The following is a 26,296-nucleotide window of genomic DNA, read 5'->3' on the forward strand; positions in this document are numbered from 1 at the left end:
AAACATACACTTCTCCGTAATTTAATCAGGAAGAATCAGAGAATCTAAATAGACAGATTACAACTAGTGAAATTGAAGCAGTAATAAAAAATTTAAAAAAAACTCCCAACAAACAAATGCCCTGGACCGGATGGCTTTACAGGTAAATTTTATCAAACATTCAAAAAAGAACTAACATCTCACCTTCTCAAATTATTCCAAAAAATTCAAGAGGAGGGAAGACTCCCATGATCGTTGTACAAGGCCAGCATTATTCTACTTCCAAAACCAGATAAAGGCCAATATCACTGATGAACATAGATGCTAAAATCTTCAGCAAACCGAATCTGGCAATACATTAAAAAGATCATACACCATGATTAAGTGGGATTTATTTCAGGCATGCAAGATTGGTACAGTATCCACAAAATAATGTGTGATACACCATATAAACAAAATGAAGAGTAAAAAACACATGATCATATCAATAGATGCAGAAAAAGCATTTGATAAAATCCAGCACCCATTTATGATAAAACTCTCAGCAAAATGGGAATAGAAGGAACATACCTCAACATAATAAAGGCCATATATGACAAACCCACAGCCAACATCATACTCAATGGGCAAAAGCTACAAGCTTTCCCCTTAAGACTGGGAACAAGACAGAGATGTCTGTTTTCACCACTCTTTTATTTTGTATCCTCACCCAAGGATATTTTTGCATTTATTTTCAGATAGAGCGGGAGGGAGAGAGGGAGGAAGAGAGAGAGAAATATCCATGTGAGAGAGACACATTGACTGGTTGCCACTCACACGACACCAACCAGAGCCAGGGACCAACCACAACTGAGGTACGTGCCCTTAGCAGGAACTGAACCCGGAACCCTCTGGTCCTCAGGCCAACGCTCTAACTGCTGAGCTAAACTGGCCAGGGCTATTTTCACCACTCTTATTCAACATAGTACTGGAAGTCCTAGCCACAGCAATCAGACAAGAAGAAATAAAAGGCATCCAAATTGGAAAGCAAGAAGTAAAACTGTCATTATTTGCAGATGACATGATACCATATATAAAGAACCCTAAAGATTCCACCAAAAAAAACTACTGGAACTGATATATGAATTAGGTAAGGTAACAGGATACAAAATAGATATACAGAAATCAGTTGTATTTTTATATACCAATAATGAACTATCAGAAAGGGAAACTTAAAAAACCAGTCCCGTTCACAATTACTTCAAAAAGAATAAAATACCTAGGAATAAATTTAACCATATATCTAAAAGACCTACACTCATAAAATTATAAGACCCTGAAGAAAAAAACTGAAGAAGATACAAGTAAGTGGAAGCATATACTGTGTTCATTGATAGGAAGAATTAACATCATTAAAATGTCCGTACTACCAAAGCAATCTACAGATTCAACGCAATTCCTATCAAGATACCAATGGTGTATTTCACAGAACTAGAACAAATATTTCAAAAATTTATATGAAACCACAAAAGACCCTGAATAGCAACAGTGATCTTGAGAAAGAAAAACAAAATTGGAGGTCCTGGCTGGTTTGGCTCAGCAGTTAGTGCATCAGCCTGTGGACTCAACGGTCACGGGTTCATTTCTGGTCAAGAGCATGTACCTAGGTTGCAGGTTCAATCCCTGGTCTGAATTGGGGTTGTGCAGGAGGCAACCAATCAATGTGTCTCTCCCACATTGATGTCTCTCTCTCTGTCTCTCTTTTTCCCTTCCTTCCTCTCTAAAAAAAAAAAATCAATGGAAAAATATCCTCTGATGAGAATTAACAAAAAAAAATGAAAACGAAGTTGGAGGAATCATGCCACCTGATATCAAATTATACTACAAAGCCATAGTAATCAAAACAGCATGGTACTGGCATAAAAACAGATATATAGATCAATGGAATAGAATACAGAGCCCAGAAATAAATTCACACCTTTATAGTCAATTAATACTTGACAAAGGAGGCAAAAACATACAATGGGCTAAAGATAGTCTATTCAATAAATAGTTTTGGGAAAACTGGACAAATACATGCAAAAAGAAATGAAACTAGACCACCTTTTTACACCGTATGCAAGAATAAACCCAAAATGGATTAAAGACTTAAATGTTAGACTCAAAACTATAAAAATTCTAGAAGAAAACGTAGGCAGTAAAATCTCGAACATTTCTGTAGGAATATTTTTTCTGATATATCTTCTTGGGTAAGAGAAACAAAAGAAAAAATAAATGGGACTACATCAAACTAAAAAAGTTTTGCACAGCAAAGGAAATGATCAACAAAATGAAAAGACAACCCACTGAATGGGAGCACATATTCACCTACACATCTGATAAGGGCTTAATACCCAAAATTTATAAAGAACATATAAAACTCAACACAAAATAAACAAACAATCCAATTTAAAAATGGGCAAAGTACCCTGGCCGGTTTGGCTCAGCAGTTAGAGCATCGACCCTCGGACCGAAGGGTTGCAGGTTGGATCCCTGGCCCTGGTTGGAGTCATTCGGGAGGCAACCAATCAATATGTCTGTCTCTCTCACATCTATTTCTTTCTCTTTCTCTCTCTCCCTCCCTCCCTCCCTCCCTCTCTTTCACTTTATCTAAAAAAAAAAAAAAAAAAAAATCAATGGAAAAATATCCTCAGATGAGGATTTTTTTAAAAAAAGGGCAAAGCACCTGAATAGACACTTCTCCAAAGAGGCCATACAGATGGCCAACAGACATGAAAAGATGCTCAACATCAGTAATCATCAGAGAAATCCAAATTAAAACCACAGTGAAATGCCACCTCACACCGTCAGAATGGCTATCATCATTAAATCAATAAACAAGTGTTGGCAAGGATACGGAGAAAAGGGAACCTTCGTACACCATTGGTAGGAATGCAGATTGGTGCTGCCACTGTGGAAAGCAGTATGGAGTTACCTCAAAAAATTAAAAATGGAACTGCCTCGTGACCCAGCACTCTACTTCTGGGAATATATACAAAGAAACCCGAAACACTAATTTGAAAGAATTATATGCACGCCTATGTTCCTTGCAGCATTATTTACAATGGCCAAAATTGGAAGCAGCTCAAGTGCCCATCAGTAGATGAATAGATAAAAAAGTTGTGGTACATTTACACAGTGGAATACTACTCAGCTATAAAAAAAAAAAGAAGGAAATCTTACTTTTTGTAATAGCATGGATGGACTTGGAATCCTAGTGAAATAAGCCAGTCAGGGAAAGACAAGATTATATGATTTCACTTATATGTGGAATCTAATGAACAAAATAAACTAACAGGCAAAATGGAATCAGACTCATGGATACAGAAAACAGACTAATAGCTGTCAGACGGGAGGATATTGGGGGCTGGGTGAGAAAGGTGAAGGGATTAAGCAAAGAAAAAAAATAAAAACTCATGGACACTGACAACAGTATGGTGATTGTCAGAGGTAAGGGAGGGTGGGGGAGGTAGAAGAGGGTATAGGGAGGATAAATGGTGATAGAGGGAGACTTGACTTTGGGTGGTAAACACACAATATAATATACAGATAATGTATTGTAGAATTGTATACCTAAAACCTAAAATAAAATAATAATTTTATTAACCAATGTCACCCTAATAAGTTCAATTTAAAAAATAATAATTTGGTTTGCCAGAATGCCCAGTGAGAAGTTCAGTGCATCAAATAAAAGCACCCTTGCCCTGTCCTGTCTAGAATCTTTACTGCTATTCCTCCACTGACCGGGGCGGGGGGGGGGGGGGGGCAGTGGGTGAAAAATAGCTCCTCCACAGACAAGACAATTAGAATCTCTGGTGAAGAGCACTTGATGTGAACTGAGCCTGGGACACACCCCATGTTTCATTTTCCACCTAGTTTCCTAAGCTTTAAGCCACAGAATTGTTCTTAAATTTTTCACTTTCATCAGCACCCACATCAAATCACTAAATCTGTTTATTTTTCTTCCTAAACTTATTATCTATCACCTAGAACATTGCTTTTCAAACTTGAGCATGCATTAGAATCACCTGAGGGCTTGTTAAAAGACAAGTTGCTAGGCCAGAGTTCCTGATTTGTTAGGTCTGGAGTTGGGCTTAGGAGATGCTACAGCTGCAGGTTCAAGGACCACACTCTGAGAAACATTCCTAGAACACTGCAGTAGACTCTTTGTCAGCAATCTCTTTCCTAGTAAGTTCATGCTCCAAATTCTGCCAGGATTATTTGTAAAGTATTTACATAGCTTTCTCTCCTAAAACTAAAATCCTCGATGACAAACACTATGTTTTATTATCTATTTTTTAATCCTTTGATGTCTAGCATAGTACCTACTGATGGTAGACATTTAATAGCCATTGGTTGAATGAATAAATCAAATTACTTAGATAGCATTCTAGGTTTTTACTTTCTTTTCATTTGCTACTTATAATAAAATCTAGTATAGGAGTGGTGGTAACACGAGTCTGGTAAATTGAGGATTCAGATTAGTCAAAAATTTAATCTGTATCTTATTTTCTTTCCTAAAGTAGCTGTAGGTAATAAAAAAAAAATACAGTTTTACGTTGACTGTTTCATGTGCTATGTGGCAGCATGTACCTGGTAACAATTGGTATGAGAGGTATATAGCAGGCCGGTTGTAGAGAGCATGTAAATCATCACTGAAGTGTAGATATCTAAGAAGGATGGAAAATAAACAAAGACTTGAAAAATCAAATTGAGCCCTGGCCAGTTTGGCTCAGCGGTTAGAGTGTAGGCCTGCGGTCCGGAGAGACCCGGGTTCGGTTCCCGCTAAGGGCACGTACTTCGGTTGCAGTTTGTCCCCGGCCCTGGTTGGTCGTGTGGGTGGCAGCCACTCGATGTGTCCCTTCACGTCGATGTTTCTCTCTCTCTCTCCCTTCCTCTCTCTCCCTCCCACTCTATCTGTACAAAAAATGGAAAAATATCCTCGGGTGAGGATTAAAAAAAAGAAAAATCAAATTGACCCAGAAATGACAGAGCAAATTTATTACAAGGAGGAGGACAGGAGGAATATCGAATTCAGCACTATTAGTTGCTGCAAAATATTATATCAGGTTTGCTTCAATTACATAGTAGTACCTCTGAGAACAAAGGTAATTATATGATAACTTATGTTACTGCTCCCGCATTATCTCTTAATAACTATATAATTAACTTGTCACTACTAAAACTGTGTGTAGTTTGATATTACTCAAATACAAAGAACATTGGTAACTTAAATGAATGAGTTGAGGTGGGGCAAGGGATAGACAGTAGGGAAATCATAGTATTATAGCAATCAGGAATGCTAATGATTCATTAGATCATTGACCCAGTCCTCTGGGATCTGAGCCCAAAGCCATGAAGAATACCAACAGAGATGAATCATGTAGCTCTCTGAAGACACCCAACATACAATAAATAACTACCAAGCAGTGGAATCAATAAGGGAGTTTGGGATATGATACATACATATACTTTTTTTAATCCACCCGAGGATATGTTTTTATTGATGTTAGCAAGAGAAGGAGGAAGGGGGAGAGAGAGAAAAACATTTGATTCAAGAGAGAAACATCAATCAGTTGCCTCCTGCCCTGACTGGAGATCGAACCTGCAACTAGGTATGTGCCCTGACTAGAACTTGAACCTGTAACCCTTCGGTGCTCGGGGCAACGCTCCAACCGACTGAGCAACACTGGTCAGGATGATGCATATACTTTTAAAAAGTTCATTTTGTTTGGGGAGTTTTTTCTTTTAAGTAAATATTAAGAATTTTTTAAAAAACAAAATGGAAAATCTATTCTTTCACCCATATCAACACCTTGAGTTTGTATATGTGGTCTATGTGGTGAGGATGTACAGCACCAGAAACTCATTCATTGTGGTGGGAATGCAAAATGGTACAGCCACTTTGGAAAACAGTTTTTTAGAAAATACACTCTTACCCAAATGAGTTGAAAACTGGTGTCCGCATGAAAACCTGCATACAATATTTACAGCAGCTTTTCATAATTGACAAAACTTAAAAGCAGCCAAGATGTCTGTTGATCAGTGACTGGTTGAACAAACTGGTACATCCATGCAATGAAATATTATTCAGCCATTAAAAAAAATGAGCTACCAAGTCATGAAAAGATACAGCAGAAACTTACACACATAGTGCTAAATGAAAGAAGCCAGTCTGATTCCAACTATGTGACATTCTGGAAAAGGCAAAACTATGGAGACAGTAAAAATATTAGTGGTTGTCAAAGGCTCAGGGTGGGAGGTTAGGAGGGGTGAATAGGTGGACCACAGGGGGTTTTTAGGGCAGTGAAACTATTCTGTATGATATTGTAATGGCAGATAACCCATAATTATCCTACAATTTTCAAATCCTATACAGTGGTTCTCAACCTTCCTAATGCTGCGACCCTTTAATATAATTCCTCATGTTGTATGTGGGTGTATCTGCATGTGGGCGGACCCACCTGGAGATGGATAGAGGGGCGATGTCTCGGTTCCTAAGACCATCAGAAATATGTTTTCCAATGGTCTTAGGCGACCCCTGTGAAAGGGGCATTTGACTACAAAAGGGGTCGCCACCCACAGGTTGAGAACTGCTGCTATATAATGAACAACACAAAGAGTGAACCCTGATGTAAACAGTGGACGTAAGTTGCTCACAGTGAATCAATATTGGCTCATTAGTTATAACATGATGTTAAAGATAGGGGAAGCAGGAACATAGGATGAGAGGCTATATGGGGACTGTACTGTCTACTCAATTTTTCATAAACCTAACACTGCTTCAAAAAATAGTCTATTAGCCCTGGCCGGTTTGGCTCAGCGGTTGGAGCGTCGGCCTGCGGTACAGAGAGACCCGGGTTCGGTTCCCGTTGAGGGCATGTACCTCGGTTGCGGTTTGTTCCCGGCCCTGGTTGGTCGTGCGGGTGGCAGCCACTCGATGTGTCCCTTCACATCGATGTTTCTCTCTCTCTCTCTCCCTCCTGCTCTATCTGAACAAAAAATGGAAAAATGTCCTCGGGTGAGGATAAAAAAAAAATATATAGTCTATTAATTTTTAAAAGCCAAAGTTGGGAAAACCTTTCTTCCACCCATCTCATTTTACTGATATCTTAGTTTGTATGGGTACCCGATATTTCCCAGCTTCGTCATTGCAGTGTCCTAAATTGTATGGCTTAGACCTGTGTCCTGTAGCCAGTGACCTCACAGTTTTTACCAAAATGTTTGTTTTCAATGATATCACATAATAGACACTATCTAAGTACAGTGATCCTTTTTGCTTAATTTTGTCAGGAATTCTCCCATCAATCTCTGCTAGGAAAGCATTTGTCCTTAATTTTCCATTTCAAAAGATGCAGACTGATTTACTTGTGGCTTAGTTAGATGAAGACTTCACTTGGGGAAGACTACTAATGTTCCCTCAAAAAAACTTTCTTAATTTTTTTTTTTTTTTTTTTTTTATCCTCACCCGAGGACATTTTTCCATTTTTTGCTCAGGTAGAGTGGGAGGGAGAGAGAGGAACAGAGAGAGAGAGAGAAAAACATCGATGTGAAAGGGACACATCGAGTGGCTGCCACCCGCACAACCGACCAGGGCCGGGGACAAACTGCAACCGAGGTACATGCCCTTAGCGGGAACCGAACCCGGGTCTCCCAGGACCGCAGGCTGACGCTCTAACCGCTGAGCCAAACCGGCCAGGGCCAAAAAAACTTTCTAAGAAGCTTCTTCTAATACTGCCTGTGTTTATCAAAACCTAAGAGTAGAAAACTTAGAGAAAATCTTTATGTCCTTGAGGAATCTTCTAGAAGACTGACCAATTTCAATGTACTTACACTGATACTTATATTGATTTAACTTGCTGGATAGTTCTGTTCCCATGTGGTTACAATTATTAATGAACTCTAAAGGCATAAGTGGAAAACTATTAGAACAAATGTCACTTAGCTGAAATTCTTGAATGAGTTATTCTTACCCATTTTTCTGAATAGTTAAATGTTCCCATGTTATTCTTTAAAATCATGTTTATTGGCTTTTTTATTATAAAAGTAAATCATTTATTGTAGAATATTTAGGAGATAAGAAAAGCAATCAGAAAATAAAAATTATCTCTGAAATCTGGAAATAATAATATTGTCTTTTTAGACATCCACAAATTTTGTATTTTTACTATTTTGAATAAACATGTTTCTAAAATGTATTGCACACATCTGACCAAACACTAAAACTGGAAGGAAAAACAAGCAGGAATTTAATCAAGATGGGATTTAAAGTCATGGATACAGGAATATTCTACTATCTTTGCAACTCTTTTATAAGTCTAAAGTTATTTCAAAATAAAATGTTTAAAACAGTAGGAACAGGCTGGATTACTTAGATATGGTAGTGGAGCAAAAATACAACTCTGTGGTGCCCTGGCCTGCATGGTTCAGTTGTCAGAGCATCGACCTGAGCACCAAAGGGTTGAAGGTTCTCTCTCCCTCCCACTCTCTCTAAAAAATCAATTTAAAAAATATCCTCTGGTGAGGATTAACAACAACAAAAAAGAAGAAATACAAATGACTAGTAGGCATACGAACAAAAGAAGCTTTCAACCTTCCTAATAAATTAATAAATAATAAAATTATTAATAACAATAAATTAAAATAAGATTTTGCCTTTCACTTTTCTCAAAAAATTTTAATAGCAAGAATGCTGTTGGAAGTGTACATTAATAAGATCTCTTGAAAAGAAGCTTAGCAATATGAATGTAAAGCCTTAATAATTATTAATTACCTTTAAAGAAATGTACACTAAGGAAATTAAAAATATACACAATGATTAATGTTATAAATGTTATAAAGATATTCATCACAGTGTTATTTATAGTAGTAAAAAATAAAAACAACCTAAACATCTAATAGGATTAAGTATGCTATATCCACATTCTAAAAACACAATCCCTAAAAGTATTTTAAAATATGGGAAACTGTTTCTAATATATTTTTATTGCAGAAGTAATATCTGCCAGCAGTAGAGACTATAACAGTACAAAAATTATATAAATATACATATATTTTATATATACAAGTTTATTTTTATATATAAATAAACATTTATATAAAAAATATATATATATACACAAATACATAGATATAGATATATAAACATTGTTTCTACCCTCATCCTCTAGTTTCCCTCCCTGAGGAGCCTTGGTTGCTAATTTCTTTTGAATCCATCCAGAAATATCCTGTGCCTGTACAAGTTTGTATATATCTACATGTTCCAGTTTTTCATTAAATGAGAGTATACTGTTGCTTATTGTTCTACACCCTTGACTTTTCATTTACTTTTACTTTGGAGATGTTTTATAATAGCACATACATAACTACCTCATTCTGGTTAACGACTTTATATTATTTCATTGTATGGATTTAACTGGGTCCCCTCTTCAAATTGTTGGATTTTTTTTACCATAAATTATATAACTTATAGAGAAATGTAGCAGACATTACCTTAATCAAGTAATCAAACCTAGCATTGCCAAGATGGGACAGACCAACAAAGCATCATTTCTGTGATATTCCCACCAAAATTGTAAAACCTGAATGTAATCATGAGGAAACATCAGACAGAACCAAATTGAGGGACATTATGCAAAACAGCTTATAGAACTCTTCAAAAATGCCAAAATCTTGAAATACTGAGGAGGCAGGGGACTTTTCTAGATTAAAGGAGACCAAAGGAACATGATACCTAAATGGAACCTGAACTAGGATCAGAAGAAAAATCTATTTCAGGTCTGTTACTGGGATAATCAGAGATATTTTAATATGGATTATATTTTATTTTCCCCCCCTTGGTGTACTTCACATTTTATTTTTATTTATTTATTTTTAAATTTTATTTATTTTATTTATTTTTATTGATTTATTGATTTTTGTTACAAATGTTTCTCCTTTTTCCCCCACTGATACCCCCCTTTCCCTCCCTCCCCACCCTGTCCCCACCATTGTTGTCCATGTCCATTGTTCATACATACATGCTTATAAGTTCTGTGGTTTATCTCTCCCCCCACTCCCTTTTCTGGGGATTGTCAGTCCGTACCCTACTTCCACATCTCTGGGACTACCCCATTCCTCAGACTGTTATGTTCATTATATTCCACAAATAAGTGAGATCGTGTGATATTTGTCTTTCTCTGCTTGGCTTGTTTCACTTAGGATAATACTTTCCAGGTCCCTCCATGTCGTCTCAAAGGATAAGAGATCTTTCTTTCTCACAGCTGCATAGTACTCCATTGTGTATATATCACAGCTTTTTTATCCATTTGTCTACTGATGGACATTTGGGCTGTTTCCAGATCTTAGCTACTGTAAATAGTGCTGCTACGAACATGGGGGTACATATATTCTTTCTGATTAATGTTTCAAGTTTCTTAGGGTATATATGGATCACTGGGTCAAATGGAAGTTCAATTTTTAATTTTTTGAGGTAACACCATATTGTTTTCCATAGTGGCTGCACCAGTCTGCATTCCCACCAGCAGTGTACTAGAGTCCCCTTTTCTCCACACCCTCACCAACACTTATTGTTTGATGATTTGTTGATGGCGGCCATTCTGACAGGTGTGAGGTGATACCTCATTGTGGTTTTAATTTGCATCTCTCTGATGATTAGTGATGTTGAGCATTTCTTCATATGTCTCTTAGCCATTTGTATGTCCTATTTGGAGAGGTATCTGTTTAGTTCCTCTGCCCATTTTTTAATTGGGTTTCTTTGTCTTCCTTTTGTTGAGTTGTATGAGCACTCTATATATATTGGAAATTAATCCCTTATCTGATATATCATTGGCAATGATGCTTTCCCATACAATGGGTTGCCTTTCCATTTTGATGATTGTATCTTTTGCTGTGCAGAAGCTTTTGAGTTTGATGTAGTCGCATGTGTTCAATATGGACTATATTTTAGATAATACTGGAGCATCAATATTGGTCTTTTTATTTTACAACTAATGCTGTAATGAATGTCATTGTACATAGTCTTTGTGCACATATATGCGTATATATGGCTCAGAGGTCTTCCAATTCTTAGAAGTGGAATTGTTGGGCTAAAGGCTGTGTACACTTACAAATTTGTCAGATATTTCCAGAGTGCCTTCAAAAATAGTGCTAATTTGCCCTGACCAGTTTGGCTCAGCGGTTAGAGTGTTGGTCTGCGGTCCAGAGCGACCCGGGTTCGGTTCCTGCTAAGGGCATGTACCTTGGTTGCAGTTTGTCCCTGGCCCTAGTTGGTCGTGCAGGTGGCGGCCACTCGATGTGTCCCTTTCACATCGATGTTTCTCTCTCTCTCTCCCTATCACTTTATCTGAACAAAAAAATGGAAAAATGTCCTCGGGTGAGGATAAAAAAAAAAAATAGTGCTAATTTTAAAAAACAATTCAAAAGATCAATGATACAAAGAGCTGGTTCTTTGAAAATATAACAAGATTTATGGACCCTTAGCTACACTCACCAGGAAACAAAGAGAGAGGACCCAAATAAACAAAATCAGTAACGAAAGAGAAATAACAACTGACACCACAGAAATACAAAGGATAATTGACAAATACTGTGAACAATTATACGCCAACAAATTGGAAAATCTAGGAGAAATGGATAAATTCCTAGAAATACTTGATCTCCCACAACTGAACTGAGAAGAGACAGAAAACTTGAACCAACCAATAACAACTAAGGAAATTGAAGATATAATCAAGAATCTCCCAGCAAACAAAAGCCCTGGCCTGGACGGCTTCATTAGGAAGTTTTACCAAACATTCAAAGAATAACTAATAGCCATTCTACTCAAACTATCCCAAAAAATTCAAGAAGAAGGAAGACTTCCAAACTCATTTTATGAGGCCAGCATAATTCTAATTCCAAAACCAGATAAAGACATTACAAAGAAAGAAAACTACAGGCCAATTTGATGAACACAGATGCCAAAATCCTTAGCAAAATATTAGCAAATCGGATCCAGCAATACATTAAAAAATTATTCACCATGACCAAGTGGGCTTCATCTCAGAGATGCAAGGATGGTACAATATTCGCAAATCAATAAATGTGATACACCACATAAACAAAATAAAAGATAAAAAAGCATATGATCATATCAATAGATGCTGGAAAAGCATTCAATAAAATCCAGCACCCATTTCTGATAAAAATGATCAGCAATGTTGACCCGTCCCGCAGGTCGAGCAACGAGGACTCTAGAGGGGGAGTGAGGATGAGGAGGGACAAGAGACACGAGAAATGGAGACAAGACAGGATTCTGATCAAGTCTCGTTTATTCAGGGGGAGTTCACATAATATATAGGGGAAAAACAGGTGAAACAGTTAATGAGTATCCCACCTGAAGCAAATTCCAGTAAATACCCCAGGTGAAACATGATAAGCAAAGAATGGAGTAAACAATTATCTAGAGGAATGCAGACACTGTATTCAGAGAGACCCCGCCCTGGGGCCGGAGACAGCAGAGCAGACTTTAACAAGATGGATGCCATGCAAATGGTCTCCCACACAATGTGGGGATAGAGGGATCATATCTCAACATAATAAAGGCCATTTATGAAAAACCTACAGCCAACATCATATTCAATGGGCAAAAACTAAAAGCATTTCCCCTAAGAACAGGAACAAGAAGGGATGCCCACTTTCACCACTCTTATTTAACAAAGTACTGGAAGTCTTAGCCACAGCAATCAGACATGAAGAAAAAATAAAAGATATCCAAATTGGAAAGGAGGAAGTGGAACTGTCATTATTTGCAGATGACATGACATTGTACACAGAAAACCCTAAATACTCCATCCAATATCTACCAGATTTAATAAACAAATTTGGCAAAGTAGCAGGATCCAAAATTAACATCAAGAAATCAACAGCAGCCCTGGCCGGTTTTGCTCAGCAGTTGGAGTGTTGGCCTGCGGTCCAGAGAGAACCAGGTTCGGTTCCCACTAAGGGCGTGTACCTCAGATGCAGTTTGTCCCCAGCCCTGGTTGTGTTGTGCAGGTGACAACCGCTCGATGTGTCCCTTTCACGTCAGTGTTTCTCTCTCTCTCTCCCTCCCACTCCTTTCCACTCTATCTGAACAGAAAATGGAAACATGTCCTCGGGTGAGGATTAAAAAAAATAAAAAGAAATCAACAATACCCTGGCCTATTTGGCTCAGTGGTTAGAGCGTCAGCCCACGGACCAAAGAGTCTCGGGTTCCATTCTAGCTAGCCAAGGGCACGTATCTCGGTTGCGATTTGTTCCCGGCCCTGGTCAGAGTCGTGCGAGAGGCAACCAATTAATGTGTCTCTCTCACTTTAATGTTTCTCTCTCTCCCCCTTTTCCCTTTCTTCCACTCTATCTAAAGATAAATGGAAAAAATATCCTCGGGTGAGGATTTAAAAAGAAAGAAATCGACAGCATTCTTATACACCAATAATGAACTCACAGAAAGAAACTAAAAAAAAAAAAAAAAATTTACCATGGCAGTGAAAATAATTAAGATACCTAGGAATAAACTTAACCAAAGAAGTAAAAGGACTTATTTGCAGAAAACTACAGAACGTTGAACAAAGAAGTAGAGGAAGATATAAAAAAGTAGAAGCATATACCTAGTTCATGGATTGGAAGAATTAACATCATTAAAATGTCCTTACTACCCAAAGCAATCTATAGATTCAGTGCAATCCCCATTAAAATACCAATGACATTTCCACAAAACTAGAACAAATGCTTCAAAAGTATATATGGAGCCAAAAAAGGCCCCAAATAGCCACAGCAATCTTAAAGAAGAACAAAGTAGGAGAGATCACAATATCGGATATCAGGTTACACTACAAAGCCATTGTAATCAGGTTACAAAGCCAGGATATCAGGTTATACTACAAAGCCTGGTACTAGCACAAGAACAGGAATATAGATCAATGGAACAGAACAGAGAAACCATTTAAATTGACTCAAGACATTATGATCAATTAATATTTGACAAAGGTGGCCAGAGCATACAATGGAGTCAAGACAGTCTCTTTAATAAGTGGTGTTGAAAAAATTGTACAGCTACATGCAAAAAACTGAAAGTAGACCAACAACTTACACCATACACAAGAATAAACTCAAAATAGATAAAGGACTTAAATGTGACTGGTGAATCCATAAAAATCCTAGAAGAAAGTGTAGGCAACGAAATTTCAGACATCATATGCAGCAGAATTTTCACTGATACAACGCCCAAGGCAAGAGAAACAAAGGAAAAAATTAATACACGGGACTATATCAAACTAAAAGGCTTCTGGACAGCAAAAGAAACAAGCATCAAAATGGAAAGGGAACCCACTATATAGGTGAGCATAATTGCCAACGATACATCAGATAAGGGGTTAATTTCCAAATTATATAGAGTACTCATACAACTCAACAAAAGGAAGACAAAGAACCCAATTAAAAAATGGGCAGAGCCCTGGCCAGTTTGGCTCAGCGGTTGGAGCGTCGGCCTGCGGTCTAGAGAGGCCCGGTTTGGTTCCTGCTAAGGGCACGTACCTCGGTGGTCATGCGGGTGGCAGCCACTCGATGTGTACCTTTCCCATCGATGTTTCTCTCGCTCTCTCTTCCTTTCTCTCCCTTCTATCTGAGCAAAAAAATGGAAAAATGTCCTCGAGTGAGGATAAAAAAAAAAAAAATGGGCAGAGGAGTCCTGGCTGGTTTGGCTCAGCAGTTAGAGCATTGGCCCACGGACCAGAGAGCCCTGGGTTCGGTTCCCACTAAGGGCATGTACCTCGGTTGCGGTTTGTCCCCAGCCCCAGTTGGGATCATGTGGGTGGCAGGCAGTCGATGTGTCTCTCTCACACCAATGTTTCTCTCTCTCTCTTCCTCTCTATCTGAAGATAAATGTGAAAATGTCCTCGGGTAAGGATTAAAAAAAAAAAAAAGGGCAGAAGACCTAAATAGACACCTCTCCAAACAGGACCTACAAATGGCCAAGATACATATGAAAAAATGCTCAACATCACTAATCATCAGAGAAATGCAATCATCAGAGAAATGAGGTATCACTTCACACCTGCCAGAATGGCTGCCATCAACAAATCATCAAACAAGTGTTGGCGAGGGTGTGGAGAAAAGGGGGACTCTAGTACACTGCTGGTGGGAATGCAGACTGGTGCAGCCACTAGGGAAAACAATATGGTGTTTCCTCAAAAAATTAAAAAATGGAATTTGACCCACATCTGACCCAGTGATCCCCTTGCTAGGAATATATCCTAAGAAGCCTGAAAAAACCATCAAAAAGAATATATGTACCCCCATGTTTGTAGCAGCACTATTTACAATCGCAGTTTGTAGTTTGTCCCCGGCCCTGGTTGGGTTGTGTGGGTGGCGGCCACTCGATGTGTCCCTTTCACGTTGATGTTTCTCTCTCTCCCTCCCTCCCACTCCATCTGAACAAAATATCCAAAAAAAAAAGAAAGAAAGAAAGATCTTTTATCCTTTGACAAGGAGAGACCTGTAGAGTATTATGTTAAGTGAAATAAGCCAATGAGAGAAAGACAAATAACACATGATCTCACTTATTTGTGGGATATAATGAACAAAATAAGCTTATGAACAAAATAGACCCAGAAACATGGAAAGGAGTACGGTTCAGACTGACAAACCTCAGAAGAAAGGGCAGGGGGGAGGCATGAGATAAACCAAAAAACATATGCATGTATGCATAGCCAGTGGACATAGACAACAATGGAGGGCCGTTGGGAGGAGGGTGTCTGTGGGGAAAAAGAAAAATCTGTAACAAAAATTAATTAATTAATAAAAACAAGAAAATTTTAAAAAGAGTATGACAGCATTTGAGGAAAATGATTTTGAAGTGCACATGCGAGGAGCTTGGAAGTCATCATACACACACACATACACACACACACAAACTGTAAATCAACAACTTTTCTTAGAACCATCAGAAAATTGAGGTCACAGGACAACTGATGTCCCAAGAATTTGAGAGATAATAGGCAGATATTTAAAAAATCACAAAATAGCCCTGGCCAGTTTTGCTCAGTGGTTAGAGCATCAGCCTGCAGACCAGAGAGTCATGGGTTCAGTTTCCACTAAGGGCATGTACCTCGGTTGCAATTAGTCCCCAGCCGCAGTTGGGGTCGTGTCAGTGGCAACCACTCGATGTCTCTCTCTCACATGGATGTTTCTCTCTCTCTTCCTCCCTCTCTCCCTCCCTCTCTATCTGAAAGATGAATGCAAAAATATCCTTGGGTGAGGATTAAAAAAAAAAAATCACAAAATAAAGAAGAAAATGCTGCACAGGAACAAGTACTGGGGTTAGAAAACCTAAATTGTAGTTAATGAATTGCTGGAGGCTCAGTGCAGACAAGTCTGAGAATCAAACACTCCAGAGAGGCTCAGCAATTGAGGGGTGCACTCATACTTTTGTAAGCTTTACCTCCAGGAGCTGTACCAAGTTCCAACAGTGAATATTGGAGGGAAAAAATCCCTTGTGCTACCAGCAAGAGAAGGAAAAAATAAACCATTTTAAAATGTAAAAAAATAAAGAGTGCTAATTTACCCTCCAATGTATAAGAATATTCACCTCTCTTTGATAATACAATGGACTACTTTTATCTTTGCTAATCTCTAAAGTGAAAAATAATAACATATTTAGATAATATATCATTAAATGAAAAACGCAGGTTACAAGACAATACCTATAGTATGATATCAAGATATGTATATGCATATGTAACTATACACTATATATACACACCAAAAACACATATTATATACATATGTATGCACATATGTATATGCATATGTTTTTCACATATATATCTGAAAATCCTGGAAGAATATACAGAGAAATGTTAAATATAGTTGCTTTTTAATTTTTAAAAAATTTGAAGTGACATATTTTACAAATATAGAATAATATGTATAAGTTATAGTCGAATGCAAATAATAAAATGAGCGGGTCTCTACCTGCAACCCAGGTTGAGAAATAGAACATTTACTAATACCTTTGAAGCTCTTTTACTAGTACCTTAAAGCCTCTGTCTACCCCACCCCAATTAGATCCCCCTGTACCAGCTGTAACTATTTCCTAGTTATTGTTTTCTTTTCTTTTAAATTGACCACAGTTATGTATTCCTAAACAATGTGAGAACTCACCCATGCTCACATATATAGCTATAATTTATTCAGTTCCATTAAAGGATTATGCTAGAATTAATCCATTTTGTGCTGATGGATACTTGAGTTGTTTCTAGCTTTTTGTTGTCATTACCAATGTGGCCATGAACAATCTTACACATGTGTCCTAGTGGGGCAGGAGTTTTTCTAGGATGTATACCTAGTTACAGAGAATGCTTAGTCAATTACTAGGTAATGCCACCTTGTTGACCTAGTGAGAACCAGAGAGGAGTTAGAGGTCACAGAGAGAAGGAGCCTAAGTAGAAAAGCAACATCTGCCTCAGCGTGAGTTCTTCATTTGGAAACCTGTGTTGTATTTCTTGTTCTCCTGTGTTATGCTTCCTGTTCCTATTTTCTTGGCTGGGTTGAAAGGCATCTATGCAGAGCTTCACCCTTCATTTTCAACATGATGGACTGACAAGGATCATAAGATAATGGCAGCAGCATAAAGGGCTCCTAAGAAATGTTTTATATTGAGTACACACGCCAAGTCAGTTAAGATTTTGCTTCTTGAATTCTTAGTAGGCCCAAAATCTTTACTAAAAGAGAGCAAACTTTTTAAAAATATATATCTGCAAGTCATATTTATTTGCTGTAGTGTTTGCCAACCACACTTATTATAATTCACTACAGCACTTTGTTTACTTGCTGACTTATACAAATTTGTATATATTAATAACATATTGTTGGTATTTTTCTTACCCAAAAAAGGATACTTTTTTTGGAATAATATCCCAAAAATGTAAAGAACTTTTAAAAATGGGTAGCAGACCAAAATTCCTATAAAAAGTAACTAAAAGAGCCCTGGCCGGTTTTGCTCAGGGGTTAGAGTGTCGGCCTGCGGTCCAGAGAGACCCAGGTTTGGTTCCCGCTAAGGGCACGTACCTCGGTTGCAGTTTGTCCCCGGCCCCAGTTGGGGTTGTGCAGGAGGTGGCCACTCAATGTGTTGCTTTCACGTCGACGTTTGTCTCTGTCTCTCTTCCTCTCTCTCCCTCCCACTCTATCTAAAACAAAAATGGAAAAATGTCCTTGGGTGAGGATAAAAAGAAAAAAGATTTTAAAGTAACTAAAAGATAAACAATTTACAGAAAGAGATCTGGTCTTTAAACATATAAAAATATGTTCAGCCTCGCTCATAATAAGAAAAATATAAATTGAAGTTACACTGAGATATCATTTCTAACCCATTAGTGTAATGAATTATAAATCATTGATGAAAAAAGAACCCTTGCCTCCTTATTGATAATAAATAGGTTAAAACTAATAAATGTGAGAAGGGGTACACTCTTGCCTATAGTAGATAGGCAAGAGCTGACTGGGAAGTGTGAAGGGAGTGCTGGAGTAGGAAAATCACGCAAGGGGGAAAAATAACAACTGTAGAATGGAGAAGTAAGACAACACCTTCACCCAGTGATCAAAATTAACATCCCCAGTGAACAGAGCTGGACAGAATGTGCCTCTAAATACAATACCCCAAGAAGGACACAACATAATTTTTCTAATATTTTGGCTCTGTGCCACCTTATTGATAATGGAATGCATAATCTGAATTTAATCAAGAAATATCAGACAAACACAAAATGAGAATCATTCTATTAAATAGAAGTAGGAGATGACTGTATTCTTTAAAAATGCCCCTTTCACAAAAGTCAAAGAAAGACTAAAGAAATGTTCAAGATTAAAGACAACTAAAAATATGATTAATCCGAGATTAGTTCTATCCTGGAAGGGAAAATGCTATAAAGGACATTACTGGGTCATTGCAATATGGACAGTAGACTATATGTCAGTATTATAACAGTGTTACAGAAATTGATGACTGTGGTTATGCAAGAGAATAACCTTCTTCTCAGGAAAGACACACTGATATATTTAAAGGTAAAAAAACATGATAAATGCAATTTGCTCTCAGTAGGTAAAGGGAAAATTGTCTAAAGAGAGGGTATGTGCACAAAAAGAGCAAAGTGTTAATAATAAGAACATCTGGATAAAAGATATATGGGTGCTTTTGTATTATTTTTATTCTTGCAACTTTTCTCTGAATTTGAAATTTCCAAATAAAGTTTTTTTAACACTTTAGACCTGCTAATAATTGTGTCTCAGTAGTTAGAGCATCAGCCCTTGGACTGAAGGGTCACAGGTTCGATTCCTGGTCAAGGGCATGTACCTCGATTACAGGTTCCATCCCCAGCCCCAGTTGGGGCATGTGTGGGAGGCAACTAATCAATGGATGTTTCTCTCTCTCTCTCTCTCTCCTTCTTCCTCCCTCCTTCCTTTCCTCTCTCTCTAAAAATCCATGGAAAAATATATCCAGAGGTGAAGATTAACAACAACAAAAAAGTAAACTTTAAAAATCATGTTGGGAGGCATTGTGCAAAATGAAATAAGCAAGACACAAAAGGACAAATATGGTATGATCCTACTCATATAACATACTTAGAATAGACAAACTCATAGAGATAGGAAGTAGAATGAATAGCAGTTACCGGAGGCCAGAAGGAGAGGGGAATGGAGAGTTATTTTTAATGAGTATAAAGTTTCTGTTGGAGTGAGAAAAAAGTTCTGGAAATTGATAGAGGTGGTAGTTACACAACATTGCAAAATATACTTAATGACATGAATTGTATGGTTAAAATTGTAAATTTTAGGGTATGTATATTTTACACAATGAAAATTATCTTAGGGATGTTTATATTATAAAAGGTTCTCTATGATTCTTTAATTATAAGCTCCCTTTGTTTATTTAAACCATTTTGCACAACTTTTAAGATTCACATCAGCTATAGGTTCCATTTATAATGGATTATATGACATCTGTAGTTCATCTCTGTTGGTTTTTAAAAATAGATGATTGAAAAACTGATATTCACCTGGGACAAAGGTCTTAGCTTTTTTCTGCATCCAGGTTTTCCACTTGTCAAAGCAAATGTCTCTTCAGAATTCTTCACTTCAGTCATCAGCTAGCTGCTCTTTTAGGAAGAGGATGCTGGTGCTTACACTTCACAAAAAATATTTCATAAACATGAGCTTTTCTTTTTCTCACAAAGATTATACCAGGAGGAATGAGGAAAACAGATGTTGCTTATAAGGCTTCTAATAGACGTGTTTCCATTGTAAACTGATCTGACTCTGAATTTGGCATCTGCTCCATTCACTGGGGTGGGCTGAGCATTTAGTCTCACAGTTTGGCTGAAAGTTAATATTGACCTTTGACTGTTACCTGAAAACTCAATGATAAAATGCTCTTACTAAACCTCTTGAGAGGGTGATTTCACATTCTAAGCAAATGTCTTCAAAATACATCATTCCGTTTACCAAATTAATTTTATTCTTTGGTTGGGAATACTTATTTATTTTATCTGATACAGAGCATTTCCCAAATCTAACAGGGACAAAAAGCCTGTGTGGTCAGAATGGTAGAAGAGAAAGGACATAAATCTCTTATAATGCTCTCTACAGGTCATTATACCACAGCTTCTCAATTAACCTTCACCCACCCCCACACCCCCAGGCTTCCCGGGGCCTAGGGGGAAGGCCTGGAAGTCTGGGTACAGAACAGTTTCTCATATCATCTGTTCTGCGTATCTGAGTACTGCTACAGCAGCTCAGGTTTCCCCTAGAGGGGAAGTAGCCCCAGACCCTACCTAATAAGATGTAGCTTATTTGTACTACAACACTTTTCTTTTTTATATAGTTTTATTGCAGTATAATTGACATACCAAAAACTGCACATATTTAATGTGCACAGTTTTACAAATGTTGACCTGTGTATACACCTGTGAAACCATTACTCTGGACACAGCCGTTACAGCCAGCTAGCTCTTCTGTAACCCTGCCCCCTGCCCCCCTGCCCCTTCTCATCCCCGCTGGGTGGTTGCCAGTTTGGGCTACTGCAGATAAAGCTGCTGTGAACGTTCATTTACAATTATTTGTGTGGTATGTGCTTTCATTTACCTCAAGTTAAATACCTAGAAATAGAGGCTCTGACCACTGAGCAAACCCGGCCAGGGCAAAGTTTGTACTTTTTATGTCTTAAGATCTTTGGTAAATTCAAAAGCACTACAATTTTTTTCCTTTTTTTTTTTTTTTTCTTTCTGTTTTTTAGCTTTAGCTCTTAAATAGATCAGTGATCCATTTCAAGTTAATTTTTGTACGATGTGAGGTAAGGGTTGACGTTTTTGTTTTCTTTACATATGGCTGTTCTAAGACCATTTGTTTAAAAGATTGTCCTTTCTCCATTGAATTGCTTCAATACCTTTGTCAAAAATCAATTGACCATATAGAAGTAGATTTCTGGACTTTTTGTTCAGTTGCATTGATCTATTTATCTTTGTGCCAATACCATAGAGTCTCGATTATTTTGGTTCTATACATTTTTAAATCAAGTAGTCTTCTTTTTCAAATTCATGTTTTGACTGATCTAAGTTTTTTGCATTTCCATGTACATTTTAGAATCAGCTTATCCGTTTCTGTAAGAAAATTCTAAAAAAAAAGAAAAGAAAATTCTGCTGGTAGCGGGGTAGGGAAGAGATAAACCAAAGAACTTATTTGCATATATGTATAACAAATGGACACAGACAGTAGTTTGGGGAAGCAGGAAGGGAGTGGGAGCAGGGAGATGGGGGTTAATGGGGGCAAAACAGGGGGAACATCTGTAATACTGTCAACAATAAAGATTTTTTTAAAAAAGAAAATCCTGCTGAAATTTTTATTGGTATTTGAATCGGTAGAAAAATTTCGGCAGAGCGGATAACAATATTGAATCCTCTGATCTATGAACACTTTGTACCTCTACTTATTTAGATTTCTTTGATTTCTCTCAGCATATTTTGTCATTTGCAGTGTAAAGGTCTTACACCACTTTTGTTGGATTTATCCCTAGGTTTTTTAGGGTATTTTATGGTAAGGTAAATAGTATTTTTTTTTGGTATGTGCCCCTCGCGGGAACCGAACTCAGAACTCTCTGGTCTGCAGGCCAATGCTCCAACCACTAGGCCAAACCGTCCAGGGCTGTCAATAGTATTTTTTTTTTTTTAATGAGAGGGAGAGAGAGGAAGAGAGGGAGAGAGAGAAACATTGACATGAAAGGGACACATCGAGTGGCTGCCTCCTGCACAACCCCAACTTGTTCTGGGGACAAACTGCAACCAAGGTACGTGCCCTTAGTGGGAACCGAACCCGGGTCTCTCTGGACCGCAGGCCAACGCTCTAACCGTTGAGCCAAACCGGCCAGGGTGGTAAATAGTATTTTTAATATCAATTTCTAATTGTTCATTGCTAGTATATACATACATACTAGTATGGAAATTCAGGTTTTTATATAATGGTCTTATACCCTGAAACTTAGTAGTTCTAGTAATTTTTTGTGGAACTAATTTTCCATAAGATTTTCTACATAGACCAGGATTTCTCCAATTTTGGCATTACTGACATTGTAGGACATTTAGCAGCATTTCTGGACTCTGGATGCCAGTAGTACCCCTACCCACTTGTAACAAACAAAACTTTCTCCAGACATTGCCAAATGGTTCCTGGAGGGCAGAATTGCCCACTGTTGAGAACCATAGACATGGACAACCTTGCCATCTGCATATAAAGACAGTTTCACTTCTTTTTCAATATTGATGCATTTCATTTATTTTTTTTGTTTGCCTATTGCACTGGCTAGAGTCTCAAGTACAGTGTTTAAGAGCAAACATACTTGCCTTGTTCTTCATCGACCATTAAGAATGATATTAACTGTAAGTTTTTCATAAGTGCCTTTTATCAGGTTGAGGAAGTTTCCTTTTCTTGTTTGCTGAAAGTTTTCATTAGCAATGGATGTTGGATTTTGTTAAATGCTTATTCTGCATCGTTAAGATGATCTTATGGTTTTCTTAATGTGGTAAATTATATTGGTTGATTTTTTTTAATGTAAACTTGCATTCCTAGGATAAACTCCACCTGGTCAGATTTTTTTTTTTTTTTTTTATCTTCACCTGAGGACATTTTTCCATTTTTTGTTCAGGTAGAGTGGGAGGGAGAGAGAGGAACAGAGAGAGAGAGAGAAACATCGATGTGAAAGGGACACATCGAGTGGCTGCCACCCGCACGACCAACCAGGGCCGGGGACAAACTGCAACCGAGGTACGCGCCCTTAGCAGGAACCGAACCCGGTCTCTCAGGACCGCAGGCCGACTCTCTAACCGCTGAGCCAAACCGGACAGGGCTGGTCAGATTTTATTATCTTTTAAAATATACTATTGGATTGAATTTGCTAACATTTTCTTCAGAATATTTGCATCTTTTCTGATTATGTATCAGAATAATTCTGGCTTCAAAGAATGAGTTGGAAAGTATTTCCTCCTTTTCAGTTTTGTGAAGTATTTGTGTAGCATTTTTACTACTTTTTCCTTAAATATTTGTGACACCATATGGACCTGGAATTTTCTTTATGGGAAACTTTTAAACTATGAAATCAATATATTTAATAGATACAAGGCTATTCAGGTTATCTATGTTTTCCTGAGTGAACTTTTATAGTTTGTGTCATTCCAGGAATTCGTCCAGTTTATCCACTTGTCAGATCTAGTGGTATAAAAAGTTAATATTATGTTTCCTTATTATCCTTTTAGGTGTAGACTCCATAGTGATATCACCTCTCATTCCCAATATTGGCGATTTATGTCATAGCTTTTTTTTCCTGACAGTCGGCCTACATGTTTAATTTTGCCCTATTTGGACTCCCATTCCATCTTCTCAACCAGTGAGACGGTCGGGCTCTGTGCGGTGGCTCCTCCCTGCGCTGTCGGTAGCTCCAGGCAGACAGGCAGAGCTATTCCGTGCTGTTCCTCATTTGTCCTTTTTTATGGATCATTGTGACTAATGTGCAGTATCTGAAAAACTTTGTTTCATATACTTTTTATTTTAATTGTTTCTGGAGAAAGGTAAGTCTAGTTCCTTTTATTTTGTCTTAGTCAAAAACAGAAGTTCTCAATTCTGTTTTCTACTTTTTTACATTTATTTTATTATCAAGCTGGTCTGTAATGCTGAACTATAGAAATTCTCTCACTCTTACTTCTGGGAGTGAACGGGAGATGTAAGGGCCTTCATAGCTTTTCAGCTCTCAAATTTGTACTTGGAGAAACATCCAAATGATAAAATTTTTGTCCGAGACAACACGCTAGGAATAACAACAGCACAGAGGGAGTCCGGAGAGAGAGAGTGAAGGATAAATCACTGATAACTCCTCGGCTGTAAAGACCCAAGAATATATTATTTGGCCAGTGTTTTTTACTCACAATCTTTTAATCTCAAAGCTAAAGGAAAAAGTGATAGGTTAGGCTTAGAAAGTTAATTGTCATGTTTCCAACCTGAGCTCTTTAAAAGAAATAGTAGGGGAACCTCATGATGTTTGAGGAAGGCCTCCCCAACAGACTGAAGAAAGGGGTGGTATAGAGATCCTCTGTGGTCTGACCCAGGGACATTCTGATGCTGTTACCTCATATTCACGATCTTCCCTTGTCTGCTTCAGGTTTCCTGTCTCAGCTGGTCTCTGACAAGCCCCTGACGGAATGCATTCGTGCTGGCCACTATGCAGCCAGCGTCATAATCCGGCGGACCGGCTGCACCTTTCCCGAGAAGCCGGACTTCCACTGACGGAGAGCGGGAGGCCCAGGCCGGGAGCACAGACGCCGCCCCGACTGCTTCCTGAGAATTCCCGCAGGAATAAAGAAGAAACTGATCTGCCAGCTTTTCCTATATAATAATGTTCATTCTTAATTTAGAGGGTCTAGTAATGCTCAGTAGAATCTTTATTCTCTCAACAAAGTAAAATATGATGTTTATTTCCATAGTGTGATAGTGCTGCTTAAATGTCAATTAAACAGGAATATAACATTTCAATAGAAACTATTTCATTTTCAATTACTTTGTAAGTTCATGTGTATTTAGCAAATTGATCAGGTTTTTTTACATTTCTGCTTTGAATGCAGATGCAATTTAATATAATAGATATTTTTAAAGGAATTAATCCTAACACATCAATCTTTAGCTTTTTATACAAGTATATTTAATTTAGGGATATACCATATATATATATATATATACACACAATATATATATATACACACAATAAATAGCCAAATAAGGTACATAAATATTTACCTTGCCAAGTTATGCCAAATAATGTCTTCATTGCATAATCAAATATATAATAAAGTTTGGATAATTAAATGACTTGCCAAATTATAAGTTATAATATTCAAATCATAATCTTATATTTACTTATGGTACTCTGTAATTTGATACAAATAAAAGCTTGTCATATGGGAATTTTTTTCTGTCTTTGCCCTGTAATCAACAAACTGGGGACAAAAGATCATTATTTAACACTGGGCCTGAAATGATACTAAATTAGCTACTGGAGGTAGAAAGAACAACATAATACATTGAAAAATAACAATATTGGAGACCAATAGTCACTGCTTTAAGGAAGACAAAATGGGAAATAGAACCTCTGGAGTCAGACTTAATTACCTTTCCATGATCTTACATAAATTACTCAGCCTCTGTGAGCTTCAATTTCTTTTCTGTAAAATGGGATAATAACCCCTATGTACAAGGACACTGAGATGATTTGAAAGAGAACACCAAGTACAAAGTACTTGGTACAATGCCTAATAAGTGCTTAATAAGTACCTACTATCTTTATCATAATGGTTATTGCTGTTGAAGAAGAAAAACATAGTATTTATAAAACTAAAATGATAGAAAAGTGTTCAGTTCTTGTTCTTGTTTTTGTTTTTGGTTTAGGTAAACTTTAAAGTCTCCCATGCTTGTCCTTTATGAATATTACTGAGATAATTCGTATACCACAAAATTTTCCATTTTAAAGGATATAAATAAGTGGTTTTAGTGTGTTCACAAAAGTGTGCAGCCGTCACCATTATCTAAACCAAGAACGTTCTCATCACCCTGAGAAAGATACCCTGAACATCCCAATCAGCACACCCCATTCCCATTCCCTGCAGGGATAGATTTGCCTGTTTTGGACATTCATAAAAATGGAGTCATATGCCCTGTCCGGTTTGGCTCAGCACTTAGAGTGTCGGCCTAT

General features: G+C 37.6%; 1 protein-coding gene across 22 annotated transcripts in view; it reads left to right on the forward strand.

Moving 5' to 3' along the window:
- ADK (adenosine kinase) overlaps positions 1-25,676 on the forward strand; it is a 630,959-nt gene extending 605,283 nt beyond the window's left edge. For 7 of the 22 annotated variants that reach the window (XM_036265166.1, XM_036265163.1, XM_036265187.1 and 4 more), the window contains one exon: positions 24,713-25,486. In XM_036265166.1, coding sequence (XP_036121059.1) covers positions 24,713-24,837 — 125 coding nt within the window. In that variant the 3' untranslated portion in view covers positions 24,838-25,486. Of the gene's footprint in view, positions 1-24,712 lie in introns of all 22 variants that reach the window. The other 15 variants (XM_036265177.1, XM_036265176.1, XM_036265179.1 and 12 more) reach the window with 6 other exon arrangements.
- Positions 25,677-26,296: the final 620 nt, after the last annotated feature.

This window comes from Molossus molossus, unplaced genomic scaffold, assembly GCF_014108415.1.
Source record: "Molossus molossus isolate mMolMol1 unplaced genomic scaffold, mMolMol1.p scaffold_m16_p_17, whole genome shotgun sequence".
In the NCBI taxonomy this organism is placed as follows: domain Eukaryota; kingdom Metazoa; phylum Chordata; class Mammalia; order Chiroptera; family Molossidae; genus Molossus; species Molossus molossus.